This window comes from Oncorhynchus clarkii, chromosome 5 (assembly GCF_045791955.1).
Source record: "Oncorhynchus clarkii lewisi isolate Uvic-CL-2024 chromosome 5, UVic_Ocla_1.0, whole genome shotgun sequence".
Taxonomy (NCBI): Eukaryota; Metazoa; Chordata; class Actinopteri; order Salmoniformes; family Salmonidae; genus Oncorhynchus; species Oncorhynchus clarkii.
This window is the reverse complement of record NC_092151.1, coordinates 40,018,629-40,044,769: the sequence shown is the minus strand read 5'-3', so window position 1 is coordinate 40,044,769 and position 26,141 is coordinate 40,018,629. Positions and strand designations below refer to the sequence as shown.

Below are 26,141 nucleotides of genomic sequence, written 5' to 3'. Positions count from 1 at the left end.
TGACCATTTGGCCAACAGTGCTTCATAGGCCTACATTAAAACTATAAGCTACAGCAACTAAGTAGTAGGATGACTTTGAAAGAACTTTGAGTTGATTCAATTGCAACACAACAAGAAACCGTTAGATTCCTCTGTGTATTTCTCAATTTACAGTGGTATAATTGTCCATTTTCCCCTTGCTGGTATTATAGGCTTTTAGATACTATTTCCGGTTTGAACTAGAATCTCGGGATATCTGGGAAAGTCTTGGGATGGAAAATTTGTTAGATTTTTCTGGAAAATAGGAATCCCGAACTCTGTTTGTTTCCAGGTCACAGAGGTTACAGTTTGACGTGTCGTCGCCTAACGGAATCCTGCTGTTCAGAGAAACCAGCAAGATGATCACCACCTATGGTAAAACATTTAAGTGTCTTATTGCAACAGTTGCTGTTCACTGGAGCATTGTGATTTGGTTGGTCAGCCACACAATTTTATGTTCATTTCCTTGGTTCTCCCTCTCCCCTTCTCCAGGTAATCGTATCCTGACCATCGGGGAGGTGCCTAAGGACCAGGTGTACAGTGTGAAGCTGAAGGGTGTCAGTGTGTGCTTCTCTATGCTGAAGGCTGTGCTTTCTGGGAACTACGTCAATTTCGGGGTGTTCCGTCTCTATGGAGATGACGCACTGGACAACGCACTACAAACCTTCATCAAACTGCTGCTGTCCATACCACACAGCGACCTGCTGGTAGATGCATACATACAGTGATCTATTTCTCTGAACATTGTAAATATACAATCTGACAATGGCAGTTCCAGCAAAACTTGCACCAACTCTCCTTTGCTCTCCTGTCTGCATCCCTCCCTCCAGGACTATCCCAAGTTGAGCCAGTCGTTCTACAGTCTGTTGGAGGTGTTGACTCAGGATCACATGAACTTCATTGCTTCTCTAGAGCCGCATGTCGTCATGTACATACTGTCATCTATCTCCGAGGGACTCACTGCACTGGGTAATATATATACACATACACACACACTGCACCACACTGCACTGGGTAGTATACAGTGGGGCAAAAAAATATTTAGTCAGCCACCAATTGTGCAAGTTCTCCCACTTAAAAAGATGAGAGAGGCCTGTAATTTATCATAGGTACACTTCAACTATGACAGACAAAATGAGGGGAAAGAATCCAGAAAATCACATTGTAGGATTTTTTTATGAATTTATTTGCAAATTATGGTGGAAAGTAAGTGTTTGGTCAATAACACAAGTTTATCTCAATACTTTGTTATATACCCTTTGTTGCAAATGACAGAGGTGAAGACTTACAGAAAACATTTGACAAGGTTTTCACACACTGTTGCTGGTATTTTGGCCCATTCCTCCATGCAGATCTCCTCTAGAGCAGTGATGTTTTGGGGCTGTTGCTGGGCAACACGGACTTTCAACTCCCTCCAAAGATTTTCTATGGGGTTGAGATCTGGAGACTGGCTAGGCCACTCCAGGACCTTGAAATGCTTCTTACGAAGCCACTCCTTCGTTGCCCAGGCGGTGTGTTTGGGATCATTGTCATGCTGAAAGACCCAGCCACGTTTCATCTTCAATATCCTTGCTGATGGAAGGAGGTTTTCACTCAATCTGACGATACATGGCCCCATTCATTCTTTCCTTTACACGGATCAGTCGTCCTGGTCCCTTTGCAGAAAAACAGCCCCAAAGCATGATGTTTCCACCCCCATGCATCACAGTAGGTATGGTGTTCTTTGGATGCAACTCAGCATTCTTTGTCCTCCAAACACAACAAGTTGAGTTTTTACCAAAAAGTTATATTTTGGTTTCATCTGACCATATGACATTCTCCCAATCTTCTTCTGGATCATCCAAATGCTCTCTAGCAAACTTCAGACGGCCTGGACATGTACTGGCTTAAGCAGGGGGACACGTCTGACACTGCAGGATTTGAGTCCCTGGCGGCATAGTGTGTTACTGATGGTAGGCTTTGTTACTTTGGTCCCAGCTCTCTGCAGGTCATTCACTAGAGTTCACGGGGGGTGTGGTTCTGGGATTTTTGCTCACCGTTCTTGTGATCATTTTGACCCCACGGGGTGAGATCTTGCGTGGAGCCCCACATCGAGGGAGATTATCAGTGGTCTTGTATGTCTTCCATTTCCTAATAATTGCTCCCACAGTTGATTTCTTCAAACCAAGCTGCTTACCTATTGCAGATTCCGTCTTCCCAGCCTGGTGCAGGTCTACAATTTTGTTTCTGGTGTCCTTTGACAGCTCTTTGGTCTTGGCCATAGTGGAATTTGGAGTGTAACTGTTTGAGGTTGTGTACAGGTGTCTTTTATACTGATAACAAGTTCAAACAGGTGCCATTAATACAGGTAACGAGTGGAGGACAGAGGAGCCTCTTAAATAAGTTGTTACAGGTCTGTGAGAGCCAGAAATCTTGCTTGTTTGTAGGTGACCAAATACTTATTTTCCACCATAATTTGCAAATAAATTCATTAAAAATCCTACAATCTGATTTTCTGGAGTTTTTTTTTTCTTAATTTTGTCTGTCATAGTTAAAGCTTACCTATGATGAAAATTACAGGCCTCATCTTTTAAGTGGGAGGACTTGCACAATTGGTGGCTGACTAAATACTTTTTTACCCCACTGTATACAGTTGATGTCGGAGGTTTACATACACCTTAGCCAAATACATTTAAATTCAGTTTTTCACAATTCCTAACATTTAATCCTAGTAAAAATTCCCTGTTTTAGCTCAGTTAGGATCACCACTTTATTTTAAGAATGTGAAATGTCAGAATAATAGTAGAGAGAATGATTTATTTCAGGTCTGAATTCTTTCATCACATTCCCAGTGGGTCAGAAGTTTACATACACTCAATTAGTATTCTGTAGCATTGCCTTTAAATTGTTTAACTTGGGTCAAATGTTTCGGGTAGCCTTCCACAAGCTTCCCACAATAGGTCGGGTGAATTTTGGACCATTTCTCTTGACAGAGCTGGTGTAACTGAGTCAGGTTTGTAGGCCTCCTTGCTCGCACATGCTTTTTCAGTTCTGCCCACAAATATTCTATGGGATTGAGGTCAGGGCGTTGTGATGGCCACTCAAATACCTTGACTTTGTTGTCCTGAAGCCATTTTGGCACAACTTTGGAAGTATGTTTGGGGTCATTGTCCATTTGGAAGACCCATTTGCGACAACGCTTTAACTTCCTGACTGATGTCTTGAGATGATGCTTCAATATATCCACCTAATTTTCCTGCCTCATGATGCCATCTATTTTGTGAAGTGCACCAGTCCCTTCAGCAGAAAAGCACCCCCACAACATGATGCTGCCACCCCCGTGCTTCACGGTTGGGATGGTATTCTTCGGCTTGCAAGCCTCCCCCTTTTTCCTCCAAACATAACGATGGTCATTATGGCCGACGAGTTCTATTTTTGTTTCATCAGACCAGAGGACATTTCTCCAAAAAGTACGATCTTTGTCCTCATGTGCAGTTGCAAACCGTAGTCTGGCTTTTTTATGGCAGTTTTGGAGCAGTGGCTTCTTCCTTGCTGAGCGGCCTTTCAGGTTATGTCGATATAGGACTCGTTTTATTGTGGATATAGATATTTTTGTACCTGTTTCCTCCAGCATATTCACAAGGTCCTTTCCTGTTCTGGGATTGATTTGCACTTTTCGCACCAAAGTACGTTCATCTCTAGGAGACAACGCGTCTCCTTCCTGAGCGGTATGACGGCTGCGTGGTCCCATGGTGTTTATACTTGCGTACTATTGTTTGTACAGATGAACGTGGTGCCTTCAGGCGTTTGGAAATTGCTCCCAATGATGAACAAGACTTGTGAAGGTCTACAATTTTTTTTCCTGAGGTCTTGGCTGATTTCTTTTGATTTTCCCATGATGTCAAGCAAAGAGGCACTGAGTGTGAAGGTAAGCCTTGAAATACATCCACAGGTACACCTCCAATTGACCCAAATGATGTCAATTAGCCTATCAGAAGCTTATAAAGCCATGGCTACATTTTCTGTAATTTTCCAAGCTGTTTAATGGCACAATCAACTTAGTGTATGTAAACTTCTGACCCACTGGAATTGTGATACAGTGAAATAATCTGTCTGTAAACAATTGTTGGAAAAATTACATGTAGTGCACAAAGATGTCCTAACTGACTTGCCAAAACTATAGTTTAACAAGAAATTTGTGGAGTGGTTGAAAAACGTGTGTGACTAACATGTGTTTGTGTGTTTTGTTATAGATACCATGGTGTGTACTGGGTGTTGTTCCAGTCTGGACCACATTGTCACCTACCTGTTCAAACAGGTAACAACTGCCTCCATGTAGCTCTATAATCTATTCATATGACATTATACCTGTAAGTTCTGTGTTGTTATGAATGTAAATAAAATGTCTTATTTCTATTCAGCTGTCTCGCTCCACTAAGAAACGACCTGCAGCTATGGCAACAGATGACCGCTTCCTACACATCATGCAGCAACACCCAGAGATGATCCAACAGGTACAAACACACATGATATTTCAGTTTTTTATTTTGAGTACATTTACAGAAAATGTCAGAACCGGTTTTTGCCTTGTCATTATGGGGTATTGTGTGTAGATAAAAATAGATTCCATTTTAGAGCAACAATATTTGGGAAAAATCCCGGGGTCTGAATACTTTCCGAATGCACTGTAAGTAGGCCAGTTGTAAAATAAATATCATTAGCCTATTGCTGTCATTTTGTTTGGTAGCCTATAGTACAGGCACTCACATTTTGTTGGTAAGCCTAATTGCTGCAATATAGGCTGTTCAAAACTTTTGTGAAGGTTTAAACCAGTTTCTTTAAATATGCAACAAGTATTTTTTTCATTCTGTTGAGCCATTTTCTTTGGCTAAATTAAGTTCTAACTTTAATGTTGTGTTTGCAGCAGTATAATGGGATTATGATTTGTTAATCGCACTCAAACCATGAAAAGAAAAAACCAAGTAGACCGAGATGAAAAAATGAACAATGTAATGCTGCATTTTAATAACCTGTTCATATTTTCCCTATAAACAATGGCTTTACTTACTTTTGTTATTACCCTAATACATTTTGGAAACTTTTGTGAACATTTGGTGTGTTGTGGCTATGATAGGCTTTAGCTACAGCAGGCCTGTGTAAACCGGTGCTCCAACTGCCTCGACAGTTGAACTTGATGTGAGGAAGAATGTTTTAGGCCTACCAGAGTAACTTCTTTAATGTAACAATATATAATGCTCATCTTTATCAAAAATATTCTGATTTAAATTAACTATTTAGTCTCCTTCTGTACGCCTATCTCTTTGTAGTAGACGATCTGGGTCTGTTTTTCCACAGTCCTTTTTCCGAACTGGTCTGACTGTCCTTGAGTCCATTCGGAACAGGCCCTAGTTTTATTTATTTCTATTTATGCATATTGGGTTAGGTGGGAAAGCCACTGGTCCAACATTTTGGACCTGTGAAGACCTCTAATGGGTACTATTCTGTTTCTCAACTGTGCTGCAAAAGAAAGGAAGACAAAGTAGGCAAATCGCCTCATTGTACAGTGCATTTTCACAAAGGCATGCACATGGTGTCAGTTTAGGCCAGGGATGGGCAACTTTGGGGGTGGGATCCACAGAGTTAATTTTGTGAAATTCTACACATTTTGTCTTGGGGCATAGAGAGAAAGTAGCTTTTTTTACAGCATGTTCCATAGTGTGGAGAGAGATGTTTGCAGGTTTTAATATGATACACTATATATACAAAAGTATGTGGACACTCTTTCAAATTAGTGGATTCTGCTATTTCAGCCACACCTGTTGCTGACAGGTGTATAAAATCGAGCCCACCAGCCGTGCAATCTTCATAGACAAACATTGACAGTAGAATGGCCTTACTGAAGAGCTCAGTGACTTTCAACGTTGCACCGTCATAGAATGCCCCATTTCCAACAAGTGTCTGCCCTGCAAGTGCTGCCCTGTTCAACTGTAAGTGCTTTTATTGTGAAGTGGAAACATCTAGGAGCAACAACGGGTGAGCCGCGAAATGGTAGGCCACAAGCTCACAGAACAGGACCGTCGAGTGCTGAAGACTATTCTGTGCTTCCGACTTTGTGGCAACAGGTTGGGGGAGGTCGTTTCCTTTTTTAGCATGAGAATGCCCCAGTGCACAAAGGGAGGTCCATACAGAAATGGTTTGTCAATCGGTGTGGAGCAACTTGACTGGCCTACACAGAGCCCTGACCTCAACACCATCGAACACCTTTGGGATGAATTAGAACACCGACTGCGAGCCAGGCATAATCGGCCAACATCAGTGCCCGACCTCACTAATGCTCTTGTGACTGAATGGAAACAAGTCCCCGCAGTGATGTTCCCAGAACAGTAAAGGCTGTTATAGCAGGAAAGGTGGGACCATCTTAATGCCAATGATTTTGGAATGGGATGTTTGACAAGCATACTTTTCATCATGTAGTGTATCTGAGTGAGACTAACAAAATCAATGATCTGAGCGGGCTGCCAGTTTCCCATCCCTGGTTTAGGCTTTTGTTTACCATTTTTTTTGGTTTCAGAAAACAATAGGCTACTGTTCAATACAAAAATGTTGAATAAAAACGTAATTGTTGAAGAGACAAAAAGGGAACTAACTGTACAGTGCAATTTCTATATTTGCGGGTTAGGGTCAGGCCTCAGGATTTCACGATCACATAGTTGGGCAGATGGGTTATTAGTAATTACGGGTGGGTGCTGGTGAACAAACAGCTGACCTGCGCATCACTAACACAAACACACACTAATCAATCTGTGTGTTTGTCCTACAGATGCTGTCCACGGTGTTGAACATCATCATCTTTGAGGACTGCAGGAACCAGTGGTCCATGTCCAGACCTCTACTGGGCCTCATCCTGCTCAACGAGAAGGTACAGGTACACAACCACACACCCACTATCCCACCACTCCCTGGAACACATGTACAGGGGTTAAAGGATTTTTCGTCATATGGATTCTGGAGAGGCCATTTTTGAGATCTGCAAGAAAAATCTCTGTGGTGCTTGTTTGAAAATGACATGGCCTAAATCAGAATCATGTCTGTTTTATGAAATACACTATACCGTTCAAAAGTTTGGGGTCACTTAGCAATGTCCTTGTTTTCCATGAAAACATACATGAAATGAGTTCCAAAATGAATAGGAAATATAGTCAAGACATTGACAAGGTTATAAATAATTATTTTTCATTGAAATAATAATTGTGTCCTTCAAACTTTGCTTTCGTCAAAGAATCCTCCATTTGTAGCAATTACAGCCTTGCAGACCTTTGGCATTCTAGTTGTCAATTTGTTGAGATAATCTGAAGAGATTTCACCCCATGCTTTCTGAAGCACCTCCCACAAGTTGGATTGGCTTGATGGGCACTTCTTACGTACCATATGGTCAAGATGTACCAACAACAGCTCAATAGGGTTGAGATCCGGTGACTGTGCTTGCCACTCCATTATAGACAGAATACCAGTTCACTGCTTCTTCCCTAAATAGTTATTGCATAATTTGGAGCTGTGCTTTGGGTCATTGTCCTGTTGTAGGAGGAAATTGGCTCCAATTAAGTGCAAGGTATGGCATGGTGTTGCAAAATGGAGTGATACTCTTAAATTTCCCACTTTACCACCACCAAAGCAGATTTGTCTGGCCATATCACTTTTTTCTAATCTTCCTCTATCCAGTGTCTGTTCTTTAGCCCATCTTAATATTTTATTTTTATTGGCCAGTCTGAGAATGGCTTTTTCTTTGCAACTATGCCTAGAAGGCCAGCATCCCGGAGTCGTCTCTTTACTGTTGACATTGAGACTGGTGTTTTGCGGGTACTATTTAATGAAGCTGCCAGTTGAATACTTGAGGTGTCTGTTTCTCTAACTAGACACTCTAATGTACTTGTCCTTTTGCTCAGTTGTGCACCGGGGCCTCCCACTCCTCTTTCTATTCTGGTTAGTGCCGTTTTGTAAAGGGAGTAGCACACAGCGTTGTACGAGATCTTCAGTTTCTTGGCAATTTCTTACATGGAATAGAACCCACAAATGCTGATGCTACAGATGCTCAACTAGTCTAAAGAAGGCCATTGCTTCTTTAATCGGCGCAAGTCTTCAGCTGTGCTAACATAACTGCAAAAGGGTTTTCTAATGATCAATTAGCCTTTTTAAAATGATAAACTTGGATTAGTTAACACAACGTGCCATTGGAACACAGTAGTGATGGTTGCTGATAATGAGCCTGTGTAGATATTCCATAAAAAATCTGCCGTTTCCAGCTACAATAGTCATTTACAACATTAACAATGTCTACACTGTATATGACCAATTTGATGTCATTTTAACGGACAAAATAATTGCTTTTCTTTCAAAAACAAGGACATTTTCTAAGTGACCACAAACTTTTAGACGATAGTGTATATTTTATCTTGTGTGCACTGAACTGACATACAAAACATTAGGAACACCTGGTTAGTCTCATTCCATGACTGACCAGGTGAAAGCAATGATCCCAGTGTAGATGAAGGGGAGGACACGGGTTAAAGAAGGATTTTTGACCTTGACTGTTGATCCCAGTTTTCCATTGCTACCACCATATCACGTTGAATTCTCTTCTACTCCTTCAATTGTGCGTGTGACATTTTACAAATGCAGTTACAAGTGAGATTTAGGTGCAGCTGCGCAACAGAGCTCTTAAAGGGGCAACAGTGTCTTTAAAAGTGCAATCACATACTTTGTAATAGAAACCCCCCCCAACATAACTTTTTGGGGAGTTAATAATAATGAGGTTGTGTCCAGTGGGGTAAATGCAGAAGAACAAACCCCATGCTTCAGCCTATGTACATTTCTTTTTTGCCATTATGCTGCATTAGTTGGGCTACAGATGATCATGCTTATTGCTTATAACACCTTTGATAGTATAGACCATGTGTAGGCTATGTATGGTCCCGTATGTTATTGGGCTCATTTCTGGAGGTGGAAATTATATTTTAGATGGTGTCATTATTTTTAATTAATTTTGGATTAGATTGTTTTTTTAGCTTCTGTCCTACATAAAAATGATCCCGGGGAAGACCCCAGACCCCCTAAGCAAGTTAAATACATGTTCAAAATGAACCCCTTTCCCTAAAAGCATTATGTTAATTACTATCTTACATGAAAGGGGAGGTTAACTTGGCCCCAGACAATCCATCTGAGATCGACTTACGTTTGTCATGGGATTTTTTTGCTTGTTGCTGAGTGGACGATCCTGGTAAAAAAAAACAGCCTCTACCCGTGTGTGTGTGTATACCTCCATTCCTGCAGTATTTGTCCGATCAGAGAAGCTGAATTTTTGTCTGGGTGTGTAGTATTTTGCAGACTTGAGAAACAGTATTGTGAACAGCCAGCCTCCAGAGAAGCAGCAGGCCATGCATCTCTGCTTTGAAAACCTGATGGAGGGGATAGAACGCAACCTGCTAACCAAGAACCGAGACAGGTACACACAATCCCAGCGACCCTCTCTCCACACGTGTTATCGGTGTGCACAGTCACTGTTAACTCTCTCTGTATTAATCTGTGCAGGTTCACCCAGAATTTGTCGGTGTTCCGGAGGGAGGTGAACGACAGCATGAAGAACTCTTCTTACGGCGTCAACAGCAATGACATGATGAGCTGACCTTCCACGCACTCCTGCTCCACACAGAGCAGCTTCCCCCTCCCAACTCAACCCCTCCTCTCACCCTTCCTCTCCTCCCCCTTTTGGTTCCCCCCTCCTTTTTTATAGAAGCCTATAAATATACAGATCTATTTTAAAGCCAGTTTGTAGAGGTCACCGCAGGTCGCTCTGCTGGGAGGAGAAGGAGGATGGACGGAGGATACCTCTACACATTCTAGCGGGAGAGGAATGGGGGGGGTGAAAGAGGAGAGCGGGTGAAAATGGGGAAGCTGGTAAATGTAGTTCTCTGCTTCTGCCTGCCTTGTATAGAAACAACAAAACAAGTGTACATTTTTTTTCATAACATTTTGAACAATGTTTATATTGATTGAATTTAAAACAAAATGAGAAACGTGTGATTGAACTTTTTACAGTGTAGTGAGTCAGTGCACCTGTTTGTCTGTGGGGAGCAAACTTTCTACAGGGGATGAGAGAGCACTAGAGCTGCAAAGGGGCAGAGAAAGAGTGGCTGTGTTGTACATTTCCTCTGGCCTTTTAGTTGGAGTGCTGTAAATACCCACCCCGCTTTACTCCCTAGACACTAACCCTAGCACCGAGACACTTTGCCTAGAAAATGATTACTTGTTCCATTAGGATTTGGGTGTGGGGCAGGGTTAAATGGGTTAAGGTTATGCTCCACTTTACCCTCTGGTAGGCTGGTTGGAGCTGACACTAACCTTAAGGGAGTTAGTTGGGTTAGGGGAGGGGTGAAGTGTCTGAGCAGGCTAGTGTGTAGGGGTCACAGATCGGAGCGTCACTGCAGTCTCTGGTGTGTTAGTGTGAGGTGTGTGTGTGTGTGTGTGGCCTCCTAGGGTGCTGTGAAGGAGTGGTGAGCTCCAGCCAGAACCTACCAGGAAATTCTAGAACTTTCAGCACTCGTCTCCAAGCTCCCTGAAGGATTGTTTATTTCTAAATGATTAAATGAAGAATGCAACCTTTAGTAGAACAGAGCTGTGTATTACAGGGATATGGATGATAGGAATAAGAATACAGAACTGTGTATTAGAGGAGATGGGGGTTCAGAGTTCATTAGCAACTTGTGCTACTCTACAGATGTTGCTGCTAACTGTTTGTGACGACTAGCTCATCTCTAACCATGTTGATTTGACTTCTGGTTTCTATTGTTTTGGTTCCCTGAAGTTTGTGTGTGTGTGTTGGATCAGTAGCTTGGTTCTCTGATGTGAGTGTGTGTTGGATCGGTAGCTTGGTTGAGTTGTGTGGATGTCGGCTACATATTATAGTGTCATCATTGACTGCAAATAAACGTCATTTGGTTTGTATACCGCGCTGTCAGTTCTTCCACTGCACAACATGGGGTAATGTCTTTAGTGTGTGGTGCAGACTAGCAAGATAATATTGTCATAAGGATTAAACATACACAGGCTACATGCTGATTCCAGACATCCATTTATTCAGATTTGTATTTTTACCATTCACGCAACCAGTCAGTGAATGCGGTCGGATACACACACCGGGCAAATCAAAAAGGACACCCCATTTTCCTTTATAGTGCACCACTTTTAGTCAGCACACTGGTCAAAGTGGTTCACTATAAAGAATGTCATTTGAAACAAACTGTACAAGAACATACCCAGAAATTGCCACAAATTAGAGAACCTAATTACATTTACAACGCCTTAAAGTATTCACACTGGGATAAAAAAAGTCATTTTTTGTGTGAACAATCTACACAATACTCATGTCAAAGTGGGAAAATGATATCTTTTAGACAAGTATTCAACTCCGAGTCAATTCATGTTAGAATCATCTTTGCACATTCTCTTAAATTCTTCAAGCTCTGTCAAGTTGGTCATTGTTAGACAGCCATTTAAGTCAACTATGCCACTCAGTAACATTCAATGTCGTCTTGGTAAGCAACCATATTTAGCCTTGTTTTAGGTTATTGTCCTGCTGAAAGGTGAATGTCTCCCAGTGTATGTTGGAAAGCAGACAACCAGGTTTTCGCCTGTGCTTAGCTCTTGTTTATTTGTATCCCAAACTCCCTAGTCATAAATATTAAGTGGTACTCAGTGATGTTGGATTTGCCTCAAACAATGCTTTGTATTCAGGACAAAGTTAATTTCTTAGCCAATTGTTTGCAGTTTTACGTTGGTGCCTTATTGCAAACAGTATACATTTTTGGGAGAATGTGTTTTCACTCTGTCATTTCAGTTATTGTGGAGTAACTACAATGTTGATCCATCCTCAATTTTCTATCACAGCCATTAAACTAACGGTTTTAAATGCACTATTGGCCTCATGGTGAAATCCCTGAGCGGTTTCCTTCCTCTCCGGCAACTGAGTTAGGAAGGATGCATTTATCCTTGTGACTGGGTGTATCAATTCACCAGCCAAAGTGTAATAACTTAACCATGTTCAAATGGATATTCAATGTCTTTTTTTTTTTACCCATCTACCCTTTGCGACATTGGAAAACCTCCCTGATCTGGATAAATCTGTGTTTGAAATTCACTGCTCGTCTGAGGGACCTTAATTATCTGTGGGTTACAGAGATGAGGTAGTCGTTAAATCATGTTAAACACATTTCTACTCCTGAACCTATTTAGGCTGGCCATATAAGGGGTTGAATACTTGACTCAAGGCTTTAGATTTTCTAAAAACATTATTCCACTGACATTATGGGGTATTGTGTAGGCCAGTGACACAATCACAACTTCCACTTTAAATTCAGGCTGTAACAAGATGTGGAAAATCAAGGGGTGTGAATACTTTCTGAAGGCTCTGTAGCTACCATGCTCAGTTTGGACATCAGTACACGCACTCATGCACAGTGGGATGCAGGCTGCAGTGTGGACCTCTGGGCCACCCCCAGTAAGCAAACGTTGCAGATAAGTCATTGTTCTATATATCTATGAACGTTCCACAACATGGTGCCCTGCTGAACGTGCCACTGGTCTAGTATCCAGTCGACAATCACACAGGAAAGGTGTAAGGAGATGGATGTCAAGCAATGGGGATGTTAAGCCTGGTAACCAGGGCTGTTGAAATGTTATCTGTTTCCTGGGTTAGAGGTTGTAGGTGATGTGGGGTTCAGAGTATCCCATACCTAGGTCAAAAGGTAGGGTGTCAAACCAGGGCTGTTGAAACTCTTCCTTGGTTGGGTTTACAAGGGTGTTGGAGACTAGGCTAAGAAGGTTATAGGGTATGGGTTAAGAAGGCTGTTTTTTGGCCTGAAAAACAGGGGCGTTGAATCCTTCTCTGTTCCTAGCGATCTCGATGGCAAAGAACTGGATCCTGGTGGCTGCAGGAACAACATGATCGCAGTTAACACTGGTGTAGTCACTGGGCTACACAGGACCCTTACACTGCTATGCTCCTCATGCCACTTTTTAACAGTGACAACGTTTTGTATGTGTAATAGTGACTCGCTGAACATACCAAATATGGTGTTTTCCTCTGTGTAGTCCTTCTCACAGTCAAGTCGTAGCAAAGTCCCGTAGTTAAAGTCCTCCACCACCCCGTCGAACTGGTTACAGAACGGACGCCACTTCTAGACACCAACACAGAGACTAAGTTAGTTTCTCTCTCACTCTTCCGCCGTCCCTTTTTGTATTTCTGACACCTATAACACACCCAGTCCCCTACCTCTTTGGCATCGGCCGTTTTGAGCATGTCTGGGTCCAAGTTCTTGATGTTGAGGTCTGAGAAGGATTCTCTGAAGGACGTATAGATCTGGTCATCCACCTTGGTCAGCTTCAGATTACTGGGGTCTACCGACGAGATCAGCTACACACAGACAGACACGATTAGCTGGAGGGAAGGACTAGATCAGTGCAATGTGGCTGCTATTATTGGTATTATGCTCCACCTACCCACATAAAAAAAACATACTATGGTCTAAATACTGTAGTATTATAGTGCGTTTGCAGACTTTACTGTTAACTTGTGTTTACTACAGTATTTATACTAAAGTAATTAATGTAGTGTTTTTGTGGACTGTTGTATACTGTTGTACAGCTATTCTCAACTGGTGGGTCGTGACCCCAGTTCGGGTCCGGGGAGGTTTTGAATATATACATACAGTTTATATTTTAATGAAAAAAACTACAAACCTGGAAGAAAATATGAACTATCAATGTTTCAAAATAGATCTATTAGCAGCACTATTTTGGTTGATTTTGTGGTCTCAAGCCAGTGAGTTTAACATTCTTGAAGAATATGGGCAAAATGTATTTATTGAAAATGAGAGGTGAGAATGTTGTTCCCTTGTCATAATTTACACATTTACTATCAATATAGCATTAAATATAGTTTTCCAGATTGTATATTGGGTCGCGACTGAGGCAACCTGGCTCAATTTGGGTCCCGAGGCAAAACTTGTAGATCCACTGCTGTAGTATTTACTGTAGTGTTTTTGAGGACTAATAATATACTGTAGTATTTACTGTAGTTTTCTCTATAACCTGTATGGCACACAATATGGTTATACTTAGCATGTAGGTTTCTCACTTATGGGTGGCACAAATTGGGATATCGGGGGAGGGAAATAGGCAGGGTATATGCAAATTAAATACTGTAGTGTTTTTGCACACAACTGTAGTATTTACTACAGTTTTTTTTGTGGATAATACTGTACTATTCTATAGTAAACTGTAGTATTTTTTCCATGTGGGTAGTTTACCTGATTTCAGGTGCTTGTGAGAAAGAGATACTCACATTAAAGTAGATCTCTGCATGATTGTAAGCCTTCATCGCCCACATCACCTCCAGTTGAGGCTGAGGCACACACACACACACAGGTTAGTTGCAATGTTGGGAAAGAGTTCTCTAGGTAAGAATTTAATTTGACTGTTTTACACCTGTTGTATCCTGTGCACGTGGCGAATAAACTTTGAAACTAACACACTAGAAAACTATTGTGTTGTGAGTTTGTGTCAGAGAGGAAACCTAAATAGCACCGGTGTGTTACTCACATCGTTCCCATAAGCCTCAGCTGGTAGAGACAGAGCCTGGGCGGCTGCTGTAGCTCCCTCCACGCCCTGAATAACATAACCATTACAAAAGAAAAGTATTACAATTGATATCACACCCTATATAACGACAAAATGTCATTAGCATTAGTAATTCAATATTGCTGCAGTGTAATGGTAAGCACATGTTTAACTCAATCAACGTTGTCCTCGTTTAGCCAGCGGCATTTTAAACAGCAGGCCGGCATCAGTCCAAATAAAACATGCATCATATACTTTAACAGTTCACTTATATATGCAGCTACAATATACCCGTATATTACATGTACATTCAGTTAAAATACTGTTATTTAATCTTGTGGATTCTCACCAGAGAAGCAATTCCATTTCCCGACGCCATAGCTGTAAACTTTGACCCAATGACGTCACGTCGTTCTAGCGCAAGCTGTCTACGTCTCTGCAATGAAATGCTGCAAGGCAAACGCAGCGTTTCATTGGAAATGAATGTAATTCTGGTGTACCAAAATGCAATAACGCTTCGAACACCCCGACAGTGAATTTGTGCTAAATAGTACGCAGCATCATCAACATTCAATTTCTGCTACTATTTCTGTAAAGCCGTCTACGCACACAGTTTATCATACGTTCGATAAATCCAATGTATGCACCACAAACGAACGCACTGCAACTGCAATGCAATGTTGCAAGGCAAATGCAGCGTTTCATTGGAAATGAATGTAATTCTGGTGTACCAAAAGGTAATGATACTGTTGGTGTGATCGAAGCGTAACGCTTTGAAAAATAGTATGCAGCGTCATCTGGATATGCGCTCAACAAAAGTTCATCATACCATTTTTGTCAAGCCATCTACTCATACACGTTCGGTAAATCCAACATATGTACCATACCGAACGAGCTGTATCTGCAACACAATGCTGCAAGGCAACGCAGCGGTTCATTGGAAATGAATGTAATTCTGGTGTACCAAAATGCATTAAGGCTTCGAACACACCGATACTGCTTTGCGCAAAATAGTATGCAGCATCATCAACATTCACTTTCTGCTACCATTTCTGTCAAGCCGGTTACACATACAGTTTGATACATAGGTTCGATAAATCCAACATATGCACCACACCGAATACACTGCAACTGCCTCTGCAAGGCAAACGCATTGTTTCATTGGAAAGTAATGTAATTCTGGTGTACCAAAATGCAGACACTGTCGAAGCGTTACACTTTTAGAGCAGAGGTGTCAAACACATTTTTCAATGTTTGGAAAATATATTCCTCTATCCATCGTTTTTGGAATGTTTGATACTCTCTGGCTGTTTAGCTTTAATTTTGGTGATTATTAGAGAGCTGTATGCAGTGAAGAAACTGTGTAGGTCCAGTGGCGATTTTAGCATGTAAATCTTGGTGGGGCAAAAAAAAAAATGTGCGACACATGCCAGCAAAGCCACTACACTACACAACACAACACTAAACAATACATTAATTGCACTATAACGGTGTCAAACGGTGCACACAAACTATTAGGGCCTACATAAAGCTGCCCCAACAATGAGGTTAGTCATTTAATGTTAGCCATATTTGTTCTGTAACATTGAAAGCGTTTGCATTGAAGATTACAGTCCTTGTAATTCTATTGATTCAGGAGTTACCATTGCTACACCTGGCTATCAGCGGAGCCTTGTCTGGCAGCGAAACAGTTAATTCAGTCTCATTTACTGCCTTTAAAAAAAACACAGCTGATATGGCAGACTTGCTTAAACAAATGTGGTTTATACTGCCAATTGAGATGTACAAACTATGGCATAAGGGGAGGACAAGCGGGTAAGAGGCAATCCGTAATTTCAATTAAGACATTAATGAGCAAGCGATGATGGGCAAAGTCAATATAACTATTTGTTCAGTACTTTTGAAATGTACAGCGACAGAATTCAGAACATGGGCGGTTCTTACAGTGTACAAGTCAGAACCGTAGGATAAATATAGGGGGCATATAAACAGACAATGAAAGCTCTTATAATATTCAATGATTACATTTCTCTAAAACAGGTTATAGGCTACATGTGCACCACCAAGTTAGAACAGTAGGTGAAATTATAAGATGAAAATAGACTATATTGTTAGGGTGAGGCACATTGAACACCGTTTGGGTCTTTGCATGTAAAAAAAAGCATTATTTTACGTGTGAAATAAGCTTTTAATTTGACACGTCAAATAACACAATTCTATTATAGAATGTGGTGTATGCTGAATTTGCACGTGCAAGCCAAGCACAACCACTACTATCAGTAGCACTGTCAAATCTGTACAAAAAAGATGTAACTCTCTCTTGGACAAGGTGACATTTATCAATGTATTCAGCTTTATTTACTCTCATATTCGAAAATGCTAATTAACATCAAATTAGACATCATACAAGACTACAAATCCCTGCAAGCTCTTGCATGTAATCTCTTGTCAAAGCCTTGCTGTCAGCAAGCTAGCTAGTATCTACCTTGATCCAAAAGGAAATGTAACATTTTCATTAACTGTTCCATATTTTATTTAACAATTATTCGTTGACTTATTTATGCATTTGGTCTTCTCTTGTACATAATACTTTCCTAGTAGTGATCTTCATCTGGGCCTTCTCCTGAGCCTTGACAATGGGGCTGTGTATTATCATGCTAAATCATGAGATGATGGTGGCAGATGAATAACACGACAATGGGCCTCAGGATCTTGTCACGGTATCTCTGTGCATTCGAAAATGCCATTGATAAAATGCAATTGGGTTCATTATCCGTAGCTTATGCCTTATCATACCATAACCCCACTGCCACCATGGGGCACTCTGTTCACAAAGTTGAAATCAGCAAACCGCTCCCCCAAACTACTCCTGCCATTTGCCCACTGAAGTCAGTTACCACGCTGAACTGCATTTAGGTCCAGACCCTGGTGAGGACGATGAGCACGCAGATTAGCTTCCCTGAGATGGATTCTGACAGTTTTTGCAGAAATTATTTGATTGTACAAAGCCACAGTTTCATCCACTATCCAGGTGGCTGGTCTCAGACAATCCCGAAGGTCAAGAAGCCGGATGTGGAGTTCCTGGGTTGGCGTGGTTTCACGTGGTCTGCAGTTGTGAGGCAGTTTGGACTTCCTGAAAAATTCTCTAAAATGACGTTGGAGGCGGCTTATGGTAGAGAAATGAACATTACATTCTCTGGCAACAGCTCTAGTGGACATTCCTGCAGTCAGCATACCAATTGCATGCTCCCTCAAAACTTGAGACATCTATGGCATTGTGTTGTGTGACAAAACTGCACATTTTAGAGTGGCCTTTTATTGTCCCCAGCACAAGGTGCACCTGTGTAATGATCATGCTGTTAATCAGCTTCATATGCCACACCTGTTAGGTGGATTTATTATCTTGGTATAGGAGAAATGCTGACTAACGGGGATGTAAACAAATTTGTGCACAAGATTGGAGAGAAATAAGATTTCTGTGCATAATGTAAAAATTCTGGGATCTTTTAACACTTTACATGTTGCGTTCATGTTTTTGTTCAGTATATATTTTTGCTCAGTATAGTTGACTGCTGTGGCTAGCCAAAAATGACTTGTTTTGAAAGTTGGACCGTCTTATCCATTGAGGCTTTAAGTGTTCTTACACTGTGATTTTGAACATTTAAAGCAACTGGGGAACGTACATGGCAGGCATTGTCACCTTACCCTGCTACATAACTTCTGAGTGATAGCAAGCACTTCTACCAATCAGCCTACACCACTGCGCACACACTGGCTGTTGCTATGACAACTAGTGTAGCCATGTCAGCAAATGATTGCTGTCTGAACACACAAATCCGATTTTGTCACTTGTCACTTGTGGACAGTCAGTTTTCCAAAACGGATAGGAAAAATAAAACTTATTTGAGCAGTGTGAAAAAGGCTATAGTGCATACTAAAAGTATGTGAAACCTTGGATTTAATAACGGGTTGACCCTCCTCTGGCAGCACCAACCTCAACCAAATGTTTTCTGTAGTTGCAGATCAGACCTGCACAACAGTCAGGAGGAATTTTGGGCCATTCCTCTTTACAAAACACTTTTCAGTTTAGCAATATTCTTGGGATGTCTGGTGTGAACCGCTCTCTTGAGGTCATGCAACAGCATCTCAATTGGGTTGAGGTCAGGACTCTGACTGGGCCACTCCAGAAGGCGTATTTTCTTCTGTTGAAGCCATTCTGTTGTTGATTTACTTCAGCGTTTTGGGTCGTTGTCCTGTTGCATCACTCAACTTCTGTTGAGCTTCAATTAGCGGACAGATAGCCTTACATTCTCCTGCAAAATGTCTTGATAAACTTGGGAATAGATTTTTCCGTTGATGATAGCAAGCTGTCCAGGCCCTGAGGCAACAAAACAGCTCCAAACCATGATGCTCCCTCCACCATACTTTACAGTTGGGATTAGGTTTTGATGTTGGTGTGCTGTGCCTTTTATTCTCCACACATAGTGTTGTATGTTCCTTCCAAACAACTCAACTTTAGTTTATTCTGTCCACAGAATATTTAGCCAGTAGTGCTGTGAAACATCCAGATGCTCTTTTGCGAACTTCAGGCGTGCATCAATGTTTTTTTTGGACAGCAGTGACTTCTTCCGTAGTGTCCTCCCATCAACACCATTCTTGTTTAGTGTTTTACCTATCGTAGACTCGTCTGCAGAGATGTTAGCATGTTCCAGAGATTTCTGTAAGTCTTTAGCTGACACTCTATGATTCTTCTTAATCTCATTGAGCATTCTGTGCTGTGCACTTGCAGTCATCTTTGCAGCACGGCCATCCTAGGGAGAGTAGCAACAGTGCTGACGTTTCTCCATTTAGAGACAATTTGTCTTACCATGGATTGATGAACATAAAGGCTTTTAGAGATACATTTGTAACCCTTTCCAGCTTTTTTGCAAGTCAACAATTCTTAATATTGGGTCTTCTGAGATCTCTTTTGTTTGAGGCATGGTTCACACCAGGCAATGTTTCTTGTGAATAGCAAACTCAAATTTTGTAAATGTTTTTTATAGGGCAGGGCAGCTCTAACCAACATCGCCAATCTCGTCTCAATGATTGTACTCCAGGTTAGCTGACTCCTGACTCCAATTAGCTTTTGGAGAAGTCATTAACTTAGGGGTCCACATACTTTTCCTAACCTACACTGTGATTGTTTAAACAATGTATTCAATATAGACAAGAAAAATACAATAATTTGTGTGTTATTAGTTTAAGCAGACTGTGTTTGTCTGTTGTTGTGACTTAGATGAAGATCAGATCTAATTTTATGACCAATTTATGCAGGAATACAGATAATTCCAAAGGATTCACATAGTTTTTCTTGCCACTGTAAGCATTCAGACCCTCTATTTGGGGAGTTTCTCCCATTCTTCTCTGCAGATCCTCTCAAGTTCTGCCAGTTTGGATGTGGAGCGTCGCTTCACAGCTATATTCAGGTCTCTCCAGAGATGTTCGATCGGGTTCAAGTCCGGACTCTGGCTGGGTCACTCAAGGACATTCAGGGACTTGTCCCGAAGCCCCTCCTGTGTTGTCTTGGGTCATTGTTGTGTTGGAAGGAGAACCTTCCCCCAAGTCTGAGGTCCTGATCGCTCTGGAGCAGGTTTTCATCAAGGATCTCTCTGTACTTTGCTCCGTTCATCCTTCCCTTGATCCTGAAAAACATCCCCACTACATGATTCTGACAACAACATGCTTCACCGTAGGGACTGTACCAGGTTTCCTCCAGACATTACGCTTGGCATTCAGGCCAAAGAGTTCAATCTTGGTTTCATCAGACCAGAGAATCTTGTTTCTCATGGTCTGAGAGTCCTTTAGGTGCCTTTTGGCAAACTCCAAGCGGGCTGTCATGTGCCTTTTACTGAGGAGTGGCTTCCGTCTGGCCATTCTACCATAAAGGCCTGATTGGTGGAGTGCTGCAGAGATGGTTGTCCTTCTAGAAGATTCTCCCATCTCCACAGAGGAACTCTGGAGCTCCTTCAGAGTGACCATTGGGTTCTTGGTCACCTCCCTGACCAAGGCCCTTCTCCGATTGCTCAGTTTGGCTGGGTGGCCAGCTCTAGGAAGAGTCTTGGTGGTTCCAAACTTCATCCATTTAAGAATGATGGAGGCCACTGCGTTATTGGGGACCTTCAATGCTGCAGACATTTTTTGGTACCCTTCCCCAGATCTGTGCCTCGACACAATCCTGTCTCAGAGCTCTACAGAAAATTCATTTGATCTCATGGAGTGGTTTTTGCTCTGACATGCACTTTCAACCATGGGACCTTATATAGACAGGTGTGTGCCTTTCCAAATCATGTCCAATCAATTGAATTTACAACAAGTGGATTCCAATCAAGTTGTAGAAACATCTCAAGGATTTCCAATGGAAACAGGATGCACCTGAGCTCAATTTCGAGTCTCATAGCAAAGGGTCTGAGTTCTTATAAAAGGTTTTCAGTTTTTAAAAAAAATACATTTGCAAAAAATGATAGAAAAAACACTTTTTTCTTTGTCATTATGGGGTTGTGTGTGTAGATTGCTGAGTTTTTATAAAAATATTTTTTTTTTTTGAATAAGGCTGTAACGTAACAAAATGTGGACAAAGTCAAGTGGTCTTGAAACTTTCCGAAGGCACTGTGTCGTGGAAATTCTTACACGGGGACACTCGAAGTCAATCTTAAATTAATCATTGTTTACTGTCAGCGCATTGGAGAGGTTCCAACCAACTCAATGCACCATAGTACACATGTCAATAAGGAGCTCTCCCTGTAGACCCAGCAGTTGTCTTATATACGGCTATACATAGACAAGTCATATTTGCATGATTTAGCATAATTCATTATTCATTACCATTTTGTTTAATTCATGTGACCGACCAATACTGTTTCATAACATGTGAGAGACCAACACCTCACGAGGCTTCTTTCTCTGTAAACTGAGACCTTGAAACTGAGATATCTTTTGTTTGTTCTCAAAACAAGGTCTGGGCGTACTGCCAAATTGCAGCTACTGCTGCAAGTGAGGATATGTTCCAGTCAGCCACTTGCATGAACACAGAAATTGTTTATTGTTTATTGGTTATTAGAACAGCACATGAATAGAAGACAGAAATTAGTTATAAGAAAAGCACAAACATGAACATTTCCCTTACAACTGTACAGTAATAAGGTGGCTAGAGTTGAGGATACAGTTGAAGCCGGAAGTTGACATAAATCTTAGCCAAACACATTTAAACTCCATTTTTCACAATTCCTGACATTTAATCCTAGTAAAAATTCCCTGTTTTAGATCAGTTAGGATCACCACTTTATTTTAAGAATGTGAAAAGTAAGAATAATAGTACAGAGAATGATTTATTTCAGCTTTTATTACTTTCATCACATTCCCAGTGGGTCAGAAGTTTACATACACTCAATCAGTATTTGGTAGCATTGCCTTTAAATTGTTTAACTTGGGTCAAATGTTTTGGGTAGCCTTCCACAAACTTCCCACAATAAGTTGGGAGAATTTTGGACCATTCCTCCTGACAGAGCTGGTGTAACTGAGTGAGGGTTGTAGGCTTCCTTGCTCACACACGCTTTTTCAGTTCAGCCCACAAATTTTATATGGGATGTGATGGACACTCCAATACCTTGACTGTGTTGTCCTTAAGCCATTTTGCCACAACTTTGGATGTATGCTTGGGGTCATTGCCAATTTGGAAGACCCATTTGGGACCGATGCCGACTGATGTCTTGAGATGTTGCTTCAATATATCCACATAAAGTTCCTTCTCATCATGCCATCTATTTTGTGAAGTGCACCAGTCCGTCCTGCTGCAAAGCACCCCCACAACATGATGCTGCCACCCCCGTGATTCACGGTTCGGATGGTGTTCTTGGGTTTGCAAGCTTCCCCCTTTTTCCTCCAAACATAACAAGGGTCATTATGGCCAAACAGTTCTATTTTTGGTTCATCAGACCAGAGGACATGTGCAGTTGCAAACCGTAGTCTGGCTTTTTTATGGCAGTTTTGGAGCAGTGGCTTCCTCCTTGGTGAGCGGCCTTTCAGGTTATGTCGATATAGGACTCGTTTTTACTGTGGATAAAGATACGTTTGTGCCTGTTTCCTCCAGCATCTTCACAAGGTCTTTTGCTGTTGTTCTGGGATTGATTTGCACTTTTCGTACAAAGTACAGTCATCTCTAATAGACAGAACGCGTCTACTTCCTGAGCGGTATGACGGCTGCATGGTCCCATGGTGTTTATACTTGCGTACTATTGTTTGTACAGATGAACGTGGTGCGTTTGGAAATTGCTCCCAAGGATGAACCAGACTTGTGAGGTCTTGGCTCATTTATTTTGATTTTCCCATGATGTCAAGCAACGAGGCAGAGTAGCAGCAGCATATAGGATGATTGTGTGTGCATATTATGTGTGTGTGAGCAAATGATGGAGTGAGTGTTTGTATGTGTGTTGGAGTATCAGTGTCCGTAGTGTGTAGGGCTCTGTGAGTGTGCATGAAGCTGGGGCAAAAATAGGAATAAAATACAGATAGTCTGTGTAGCCATTTTGTTAGCTATATAGTTACCTATTTAGCAGTATTATGACATGGAGATAGAAGCTGTTCAGGAGCCTGTTGGTGTCAGACTTGATGCACTGGTACCGCTTGCCGTGAGGAAGCAGAGAGAACAGTCTATGGCTTGGGTTGTTGGAGTCTTTAAAGATTTTTCGGGCCTTCTTTCAGAACAGCTGATATAGAGATCCTGCATGGCAGGGAGCTCGGCCCCAGTGATGTACTGGGCAGTCCGCACCACCCTCTGTAGCACCAATGCGATCGAGGGTGGTGCTATTGTCATACCAAGCAGTGATGCAGCCAGTCAAGATGCTCTCAATGGTACAGATGTAGACCTTTTCAACCTCCTGAGGGGGAAGAGGCGCTGCCCTCCCCCTTTTCCTGTAGTCCACGATCAGCTCCTTCGTCTTACTGACGATGAGGGAGAGGTTGTTGATCAGGCCTATCACCGCCGTGTCGTCAGCAAACTTGATGATGGTGTTGGAATCGTGCATGGCCACGCAGTCGTGGGTGAACAGGGAGTACATGAGGGGACTAAGCACACACCCCTGTGGGGCCCCCGTGTTGAGGGTCAGTGTGGCGGAGATGATGTTGCCTATCCTCACCACCTGGGGTCGGCCCGTCAGGAAGTCCAGGATCCAGTTGCAGAGGGAGGTGTTCAGTCCGGTGTTGAACGCTGAGCTGTAGTCAATGAACAGCATTTTCACATAGGTATTCCTCTTTTCTAGGTGGTTGAGGGCAGTGCAATTGAGATTACGTCGTCTAGTGATCTGTTAGGGTGGTATGTACATTTTAACGGGCCTAGGGTGTCTGGGATAATGGAGTTGATGTGTGCCATAACCAGCCTCTCAAAGCACTTCATGATTACAAATGTGAGTACTATGGGGTGATAGTTATTGTGGCATGAAGTCTTAGATTTCTTGGGAATAGGAATTTTATGTTTGACATTTTAGTAATTTAGTAGACACTCTTATCCAGAGTGACTTACAGTAGTGAGTGCATACATTTCTAATATTTTTTCGTACTGGGAAAATTCATAGACAGAGCTATGGATGCAGTAACAATATGTTTTTGTTCCCGCCATGTACACCCCTAAATATTTAACATGATCTTTCACTGGAATATTCTCAATGGATTGGTCATTTGAATTATGCAGGGACAATACATCACATTACTGCATTTAAGTTTGAAAATGTATGCACTCATGTAAGTCGCTTTGGATAAAAACGTCTGCTAAATTACTAAAATGTAAATGTACGTTAAGTTCCAGACCAGAAGCTGAAGAGAATGATTTGATAGTGTTAAGTACAATAGATGACAGCTTTACACACTCTTGGCATTCTTCAACCAGCATCATGAGGGATGATAGTCCTACTAATCGCAAACCAGACGGGATGGGTTATGCTACAGAATGCGGTGGTAGCCATGCTGGTTAAGTGTGCCTTGAATTATAAATAAATCACTGATAGTGTGACCAGAAAAGCAACCCACATCATCACACTCCTTCCTCCATGCTTCATGGTGGGAACCACACATGCAGAGATCATCCGTTCACCTACTCTGCGTCTCACAAAGACACGGCGATTGGAACCAAAAATCTCAAATTTGGACTCATCAGGCCAAAGGACAGATTTCCACAGGTCTAATGTCCATTGCTCGTGTTTATTTGCCCAAGCAAGTCTCTTCATCGTATTGGTGTCCTTTAGTAGTGGCTTCATGGTTCTCACCCCCTTCCACAGTAATCATGACAGCTTCCAGAGGACGTCCTCCAACCTATCAGAGCTCATGCAGCATGAACTGACATGTTGTCCACCCAATCAAAATATCAGAGAATGAACACTGAACGCATAATCTACAGCTAGCTAGCACTGCAGTGCATAAAATGTGGTGAGTCATGACTCAGAGAGAGAAAGACAATAGATGAACAGTTTTGAACAAATTCATTTATTCCGAAATAAAAAAGAAGCGAGAGAGAAAGACAGCTAGCTATATTTAGTTGTATTTTTAAAAAAAACTTTTACTTTGATTTGGCTAAATAATCTGGCTGTAGACTGTAATGTGTAATTGTAGCTAATGGGTTTACTGACGCGTTAGTTCTAGTAGCTATGTTGACTATGACTTGACAATGATGTAGGCTGTGTGTAGTGGTTATAAAGGTCATGATATGAAGGCTTGGCTTGGAAAGGTTTTTTCGGCGCCTCAAAGTCAAGCGAAGGGAAAAGGTGAGAGGAGGAGATGCATAGATAGTTGCGAGAAGGAATTATATATACAACGAGCAACGTGATGACACTGTTTTTATGTGGCTGCTGTGAACGTGAACTGTGTTTGTGTGTGATAAGGGGTGTATTCATTCCGCCGATTCTGTTGAAAACAAATGCTTCAACGGAAGCAAACGAAACGAAACTGAGATAAAAAATACCTGAATTTGTCCAATAGAAATGTACATTTGCAACTGTTGAACTAATGATTACTGTCAGGATCAGCTAGATGCAGGCAAGAGTCTGCAAGGTGGTATTAATGGTGTCACTTTCTGTCACCTTAGGCACTCAAAATCCTCTATGTTGTAAACTTACATTCATAGGCTAAGTTGTAGAAACCTCATGATGGGCACAGGGGAAATTCGAGTATCATGTAGTAGACTAAACCTGTTGATGTTACATTGAGCTGGGTTAATGGAATATGAATGACATTCATCCAATATGCTGTAATAGAAATAAGGCCATGCTCATAAAAAAACTGAATCATCCTCCCTCATCTGAAATGGCACCAACCGCCACTGGTTGGGTGGGGATGATGGAAGACTAGAGAATAGAAGAAGAGAAGAGAGGAGGAAGCTACTAGATTGAGATGCAGCCCAGGGGCAGTCTCTTTGCAGCCAAAGTCCCGTTTTAATACACGCACTCACG

At 41.7% G+C, this 26,141-nt stretch overlaps 2 protein-coding genes across 8 annotated transcripts in view; one reads left to right on the top strand and one right to left on the bottom strand.

Moving 5' to 3' along the window:
- The window catches only part of LOC139408816 (exportin 7), a 30,412-nt gene extending 19,415 nt beyond the window's left edge, over nt 1-10,997 (top strand). For 4 of the 7 annotated variants that reach the window (XM_071153165.1, XM_071153168.1, XM_071153167.1 and 1 more), the window contains exons 22-29: nt 311-393; nt 511-725; nt 849-987; nt 4,251-4,315; nt 4,419-4,511; nt 6,818-6,922; nt 9,369-9,496; nt 9,583-10,995. In XM_071153165.1, coding sequence (XP_071009266.1) covers nt 311-393; nt 511-725; nt 849-987; nt 4,251-4,315; nt 4,419-4,511; nt 6,818-6,922; nt 9,369-9,496; nt 9,583-9,676 — 922 coding nt within the window. In that variant the 3' untranslated portion in view covers nt 9,677-10,995. Of the gene's footprint in view, nt 1-310; nt 394-510; nt 726-848; nt 988-4,250; nt 4,316-4,418; nt 4,512-6,817; nt 6,923-9,368; nt 9,497-9,582 lie in introns of all 7 variants that reach the window. The other 3 variants (XM_071153169.1, XM_071153170.1, XM_071153171.1) reach the window with 1 other exon arrangement.
- A 109-nt stretch (nt 10,998-11,106) lies between these two features.
- Nucleotides 11,107-15,336, bottom strand: LOC139408817 (polysaccharide biosynthesis domain containing 1). Its single transcript, XM_071153172.1, has 6 exons — nt 15,017-15,336; nt 14,650-14,715; nt 14,393-14,452; nt 13,322-13,462; nt 13,115-13,226; nt 11,107-12,977 (listed from the first exon to the last, which is right to left on the bottom strand). The coding sequence occupies exons 1-6, from the start codon at nt 15,044-15,046 to the stop codon at nt 12,886-12,888; spliced, it is 501 nt and encodes a 166-aa protein (XP_071009273.1). The 5' UTR covers nt 15,047-15,336; the 3' UTR covers nt 11,107-12,885.
- Between the last annotated feature and the right edge of the window lie 10,805 nt (nt 15,337-26,141).